Source organism: Diorhabda carinulata, chromosome 3 (assembly GCF_026250575.1).
Source record: "Diorhabda carinulata isolate Delta chromosome 3, icDioCari1.1, whole genome shotgun sequence".
Classification (NCBI taxonomy): Eukaryota; Metazoa; Arthropoda; class Insecta; order Coleoptera; family Chrysomelidae; genus Diorhabda; species Diorhabda carinulata.
In genome coordinates, this window is record NC_079462.1 from 17,769,465 (window position 1) to 17,777,275 (window position 7,811).

Consider the following 7,811-nt stretch of genomic DNA (forward strand, 5'->3'; position numbering starts at 1 on the left):
TTCAAATGCATTTATAGAAATAGCTCTAATGAATCTGATGGCTTCAGCTGGAAACAAAATTCCTATTTATCAAAATTTGTTCAAAATATTTGTGATTGCTGTTTCACTGCAATTCTATAGTGCTCCTGTAGTTCGAAGTTAAAGTGAACATTTCTTTGATTCAACAAAGTCTTTCTGATCCACTGCTAGAAGGGAACTTACCAAATTAATACTTTTTATTCATCATTAGATGAATGTAATTTTTAAGACCATATCTATCGATTTGTTTTGCTTTGTAGCACTCACTTTTTTAAACCAAATATTTTAACAATTGAAATTTCTTAGCAATTTCTGAGCATTTCAATACCTCCTCATTTATAATTATAATTATCTTAATTTTAGTATTATAGTTTAAATCAATTACTTTACAATTAAATCATTACTGCACTTTTAAATGTAGTGTTTTTAAAATAATTGTGATATAAAGGGAGATGTATGTTTTCTTTAAGAAAATCAAAGATTTAAATGTTCCCAGCATTTACTGAAGTTTGTAACAAAGATAGTTTTTCTTTAGATTTAAAGGTTCACTGTGTAATACGTGATGCCATTTTACTTTTTGTTACTTTGTATATACTGATGATAATTTGTACGAAGTTAGTTTAAACAAACTAAAATGACTTATTTATATATTGTGTCAGTTGTTGATCAGCCAGGATACTTTTCTAGAATTCCCATTCGTTACCAAAGGAAAACAATTTAACCAGTTGATCACCAGGTGTATTGAAAATTGAATATTATAACTGTATACCTAATCTTGTGAGCATTTTTCAATTTATACCAGAACAAACATATCAATTAAAATTGTAAATCTCATTTCAACTGACTAACAAACGAAGAACCATAAACCTACCTATTTAACGTCTAGTTACTATTATATTCATTAAGATTTATTGTATACTTCCCGCCCCCGACGGAACCAACATCGTAGTCTAGCGATTCCATACGTCCCTTAGACATTTGAGGTTTCTTTACTTTTTGGCTCTAGCAATCATGAATATAATTAACTATAGCTTTTGTATACAATAGGATTAGTATTTAAGAGAGCATATACACACATAGTGTGTTCTTAATTGTTAGATTATTGAAACCACTTTATTTATTTATATTTCATTTTATTGAATAGTTTTACAAAGTTGTGAATTAAGTTATTTAACTAACTTAACTTTTTCGAACAATTTTCTCAGATTATCCCTGTATAAAGCCCAGTTGAATCTGAATGACCAGATACTTATATCTTGTTATCAAATATATATTAAACTATCTTGAGAATTTCAACATTGTCAACTTCGTCTCCTTTGCTTGCATTGAAAAACTTGAATATTTTTCTTAGCTCACTACCAACTCGACGTAGAAGTGTTTATATAATTAACAAATTTTTATTATTGCTTTTGACATATTTATAAGCAACCGCTGTTTATTTTAAAATTCTCTCAACATTCCGAGTTAAGGTATGAAATAATACTATGGCGCACAGTTTTCTTTTACTGGGAGGTGAAACAGCATAATCTTATGGTTTGTCCATTCAATGACAATGAAAACACCTACGAAAATATGCGCCTCCTATCAAATAAAATGAACTACAACTTCTACAAGTGGTGATTTAAAGGTTTATAGAAATTTTAGTAGGACTTTAGGGACGGCTTACGAAATATTTAACACATCACTCAATAAGTCTTGTGACTAACTGAACATTTTTTTTGCCAAAAATCGATTTTATTCATCAATTTAATCTCTTTAAGAGCAATTCAATCATTCCAACACTTCTTTTTTCTTTTGCCTCAAAATAGGCTTCAGTTTCAGCAAATGTTACTTCATTTGAGATGAATTTCTCAACGGTGATCCTTTTTTTGAGATCGGCGAATAGCCTTAGCCAGTAGTGTCTGGGGACCAGACTGATCTATACGGTGCATGAGGAAGCAATTCGAAGTGTTATTCGTTCAATTAAATCATCGTTGCCATCGACTTGTGAATCGGTGTATTGTCTTGGTGAAAGAATGGTTTTTTCTTCGACATATGAGGCTTTTTTTCATTGATTTTTGGTAGGTACTTCATAGACGTCATATGGATTTGATATGGCAGCATCATATGTGTGTCAGTCACACGACTTTCTGAGTGAAGTATTATGTTTTCTTTGTTTATGCGACAATCGCACAATGAATGAACTCCGTGTGTGTTAAATTTTGCCAGAAAAGTATTAATTTCAACCAGAATGTAAAAATGTGAAGTAATTGCCTCTTTGAGATCCAAAAAAATGTTCTCTTGCTTTGGTTTCTTATTAAACTTGGACTAATAAAAGACAATTCAAATATTCTTTTCCCAATCAAGTGACGCCAAGTTAAATAAGAGTATTTTTATTGGACCTAAAAATAGAAAGTTGCTAAACGATATTAATTTTATAGAAAAGCTTACCATGCAAAAATTAAGAGCTTGGAACTTATTCAGTAATAAACTACAAAGAGCAGATTAATAAATTTTAGATTGCTGAATGTTATTGAAAATTCATCTTCTCTATTCCCATTTATTATTTTTTCTTGAAAATTTGGACGAGCGATGAGCAGAGTGAAAAGTTCCACCAAGATATCAAAATAATGGAAATTCGGTACCAAGGGCGATGGGATCCGGCCATGATGGTTATTATTAAGGATGTTTGAAGTGGGGAGATATGACCCCCATAATAGAAAAAAATGAAATGTGTTACATATATCATTAAAGTTGTAAACTATTTAGAAAGTTTCTGACTTCCCTTTGTCGCTGGGAATTCAATTGGCTGACCTTATTTGGACCAATAAAATGTCATTTCACACAACCACAAAATATATTCGATGAGCAAAGAAACCTAGTATTAGCACAGGTAGCAGCGTTCACTTTAGTAAAGTAAGGAGGAAATGGCTTAGACAATTCAAAATGTACTCCTAATAAATAGGGCTAGATAAGAAAGGGAAGGACTACAATATTATAAAAAAAATGAATTCCTTGGATTCAAAACAATTTTTTAAGTATAATAGGGTGACAACACGTCACACTAAGAAAATAGATAGAAAATGGTTGAATTTGCTAATTGCTGCTGTGTATGCCTAGTCATCTTACTTATATACCTATTTTTCGATTGAACGCGAGCGTTGAACATAAAAAGGGCATTGTTGTTGTTCATAAATCACACTTCGGGGTCTGTGTAATTCATATTGAAGCGAACGAGGGCCTTAGTGCGGACGCGAAATTAAAAGTTTATAAACTGATTTGTTCACACTTAATCTTTCCAATCTCTATCGCTTAAATATTAAAACGATTTTTTTATGATGTTTTTCTAAATTATACAAACCAAATATTTACCTCGTATTATACGTACTTAATTTAGAGGAGTTTTCGCTACCTTTTTAAGTATTAAAGGAAGGTAGGTACATAACTATGTATCCTCGTATACTGAGGACATATTTATCACATACATAAACAATCTGATCTCTTAAGTAATAAACATTTTTCAAAATCTTCTGGAGACATCATTACGAAAAGTGTTTCAAGACCGAACACCGAGCATTTCTTACGTTGATTCCGAGAATCCCAAATAAAAACAGGTAGAAATAAAACCAAAAGAATCTCATTAATTGTTTAATTAACATAAAATATATAAAAGTAAACAAACGGTATAATAAATCGAAAGAAAATTATCTCATCGTTAAGGTGCAAGCCACTGAAACATCAAAATTAAGAGAGAATTATGGTTTTTCTTCTTTTACGAATTAAAAAGTCGAGGTACCAGAGACATATTTTTTATATTTTCAACAAGTCGTTAAATGCTTGTCTCAAAAGTATGATTTTACTGAAGATATGAAGCGGGGGAGGGCATTGTATATATACAGGCGGTCAATTATTATTGTCAAAAAACTGGAAATAGCCTTATGGAATTTGGAATGTTTGACGAGGGATAGATAATGTAATACGAGGTAGTTATTGCTATTGCTTAGCTATTGACAAGAAAAATTTCACTTCTTACTAGAATAGATAGAAAACTGAAGAGTATTTGGAATTTGCTCAGTAATAAATTTCCGTATTCAAGAAAAAGAGCCAAAAAAATTTACCCGGAAACATTCAATGAATTTGTTTTTATATCTGACTCTCATAGATTTTTTTTTTTATTTATAAATTTATTGTCGCATCAACTACAAAGGTTATTAGCGATATGTCAATTATAGTTTGTGATATAATTTGGTGTCTTTCAAATACTTAATTATGTTTGCATTATTACAATTTTCATTGAGTAAGGTGGTTATATTGTCTGGAAAATTGTTAAGTATTCTTTCATTTCTGTACTTTCGACAGTTTAACAATAAATGTTCAACATTAAGGTTCTCGTTACAAGTTTCACATATCGGTGGGTTTTCTCTATTAAATAGATGGGAGTGTGTTGCTTTAGTGTGACCTAGCCTTAAGCGATCGATTTTTATTTGATCTGCGCGACTTTTTGGGCTACCTTTCCATGGTTTAACGTATGGTTTGATGGTTTTCAATATTGACTGCGACTTGTTCCACTCACTTTGCCACTTACACTGAGCTTTCGCTTTTATTACCGCTTTGAAATCACTGACCATCACTTCGCGCACAATTGTTGCTTTGTTGTTATCTGCTGCTTCTCTGGCGTATTGATCCGCTTTTTCGTTTCCTGGGATATTGGTGTGCGATGGGACCCAGATAATTTGGACGCACGCTTTGGATTGGTGGAGGAGGTATAGTTGGGTTTTAATGAGGGAACCTAGTGGGTGTTTGGGAAAGAGTTGTTTAATGGTGTTGATGGAGCTCATAGAATCAGTAATTATTGCAATTTTTTTATATTCATATCTACTGGCGATTGTTAATGCCTGAAATATGGCATAAAGTTCGCCAGTGTGGACGCTATTGTGAGGAGATAGCTTAAATGCAAAATTTTCGTTTGCTAGTATAACTGCTGCTCCTATGCCATTAGGTGTTTTGGATGCGTCAGTGTACATAAGATGGTATTCTTTGAGGTTTTCTTCAACGAGGGTGTGAAATGATTGAACTATCAGGGGGTGATTTGTTTCCTCTTTTTTGTAGTAACTCAAATTAACGTTGATGGTAGGAATAGGGATTATCCAAGGGGGAGGAGTTTTTATATTGATTGGAAAGAAAACTGGTAGTTCAATTGTCAAGATGTTTGTGTATTGGCGAATTCTTTCGTAGAAGGGAATCGTTGTTTGTTTGTTTCCGAATAAATTTTTAAAGCGGTCTGTTTTGATGTTGTAATTAACTGGGTTATTTCTATTTGATAATACTGATGTTGCGTAGGTTATGCTAAGTTGAATTCTTCGCAGTCTAAGGGGTGGTTCTCCAGTTAGACAGTGGAGACTCTCTATCGGTGTTGTTCGAAATGCGCCGGTGGCGATTCTTAGTGCAGTGTTTTCTAATACGTCAAGTTGCTTGAGGTGTGTTTTCTCGCATGATGCATAAACTATGGAGCCGTAGTCGATCCTTGATCTTATAAGGGCCTTATATAGATTTATCAGACAGGTGGAATCCGCGCCCCATTTATGGCTGGCAATTGTTTTCAATAGATTCAGACCATTTTGACAGACTTTCTTAAGGTAGTCAATATGTTGTTTCCAGGTGAGTTTTTTATCAAAAGTTATGCCCAAAAATTTTATATATTCTACGAACTCTAAATTTTGACCATTCAAGATTAAGTTAGGTTTTTCTTGTATGTACTTTCTGGAGAAGAGAATACATTTTGTTTTAGTTTCCGAGAATTTCAATCCGTTGGTGTTAGACCAGTTGCTTAGGTTATCGAGTACGGTTTGTAAATGCATTTGGATAGTGGTTATATTTTTCCCTTTTGCAAATAGTACTAAATCATCGGCGTATAATCTTCCTTTGATTAGCGGAGAGCATTTGTCAAGAATATCGGTGATAGCAATCAGGAATAGAGTGGTACTTATTGTAGACCCTTGTGGAATCCCGTTCTTCTGTAGTTTTTTAGCTGATAGGCTTCTGTCTACTCTCACTTGGAAGTATCTGTCTGTCAGGAAATTTTTTATGAAGTGTAGAATGTTCCCTCCTAGACCCCACTTTTGTAGTTTTGAGGTTATATTGTGTTTCCAAACCATGTCATATGCCTTGGTGATATCCATAAATACGGCTATACATTCTTGTTTATTGGCAAAACCTTCACTTATTTCGGATTCTAGGTCTATCAGGTTATCAGCTGTGCACCTATTTTGGTGAAATCCGCTTTGTTCTGGTGCCAATAAATTATTTTGTTCTAGTACCCAGAGTAATCTACGATTAACCATTTTCTCCATAATCTTGCATAGGACGTTCGTTAAGGATATTGGCCGGTAAGACTCTGGTTTTGTTCTTATTTTGTCAAGTTTCAAAAGTGGGATTATCACAGCTTCGCGCCAGCTTGAAGGAAAGACTTTATTAGTCCAAATGTAGTTATACAGTTTTAATAGGTAGTTTTTGGTGCTATCTGAAAGTTTTTGTAGGAATACTACTGGTATTTGATCTGGACCAGGGGCAGTATGTTTTTGTGATTTCAAAGCTTCATAAAGTTCTATTTGGCTGAACGCGCAGTTAATAGGATTTGATTGTTCTTCACTAAAATCTTCCAAAATTTCTTCTTCGATATTTTTTATATTCTTTATGAACTTTGCATCATAGTTTGAATCATTAGAGTTATATTCGTATTGTGAAGCTAATGCTTCCGCTATTTAACTTGAATTTGTGATCAGGGTGTTATTTTTAACTAAAAATGGAATTCTTGGGGATTGTTTTATTCCAGACATCTTCCGAATATTTTGCCAAACTAAGGATGGTGGAGTTGAGGATGTTATTGTAGATACGAATTTAATCCATGACTCCTGTCTACTCTTCTTCATAATATATCTCGCTCGGGCTCTTTGTTTTTTATATTCAATTAAATTTTCTACAGTATTCTTCCGTTTAAACTTGTTAAAAGAGGACTTATAAATTCTGATTGCGTTTTGACAGTCTTTGTTCCACCAAGGTAGTGGTTTATGGTTTAATAATATTTTAGTATATCCTATGTGTGTTTTGGCAGCGTCTACGATTATAGATGTGAAGGTTTCTACGAGATTTTCTACATTTAAAATTGGCTGGTCTTTTGTAATGTTAATCTTCGTTTCAACTGTTTCGCTAAATTTTTCCCAATTAGCATTTTTTAGATTCCATTTTGGGTTTGGTAAGCTATTATTCTCAGAGAGTTTTGATGTATATGAAATCTTTATAGGATAATGATCGCTTCCAAATAAATATGGTATTACATCCCAAGTTAATGTGGGAGTCAGGACTGGTTCACACAGGGTGATATCAATGGCTGAGCATGTTCCTGTGTGTATGTCAATTCTTGTTGGTCTTCCGTCATTTAAGATGTTAAGATTTAGGGAATTTATCATGTTGTCAATTGTTTTGCCTCGGGCTGTGGTATAGTTTGATCCCCATAGTGTATTGTGAGCGTTAAAGTCACCTAAAATCAATCGAGGACTTGGAATAGTTTTTAGAACTTGTTCAAGTTCTGACGTATCGATATTTTGGTCTGGGGGTATGTATAGAGAGGATATATATATATATTCTTTGTGGTATATCAACTGCTACAGTTATTAATTCAATATTGTTTGCTACGGAAATGATTTGTTGTGTGTTATATTTATTGTGGACGTATATTGCTACACCTCCTGATGCCTTTCCATTGTACGTTCTATTTTTGTAGAAGCAGGTGTAGTTTTTCAAGTTGTAATAATGTT

General features: G+C 33.2%; 1 protein-coding gene across 1 annotated transcript; it reads right to left on the reverse strand.

Annotated features, from left to right (window-relative positions):
- Positions 1-4,223: 4,223 nt before the first annotated feature.
- On the reverse strand, positions 4,224-6,338 carry LOC130891563 (uncharacterized). Its single transcript, XM_057796386.1, has one exon. The coding sequence runs from the start codon at positions 6,336-6,338 to the stop codon at positions 4,224-4,226; it is 2,115 nt and encodes a 704-aa protein (XP_057652369.1).
- Positions 6,339-7,811: the final 1,473 nt, after the last annotated feature.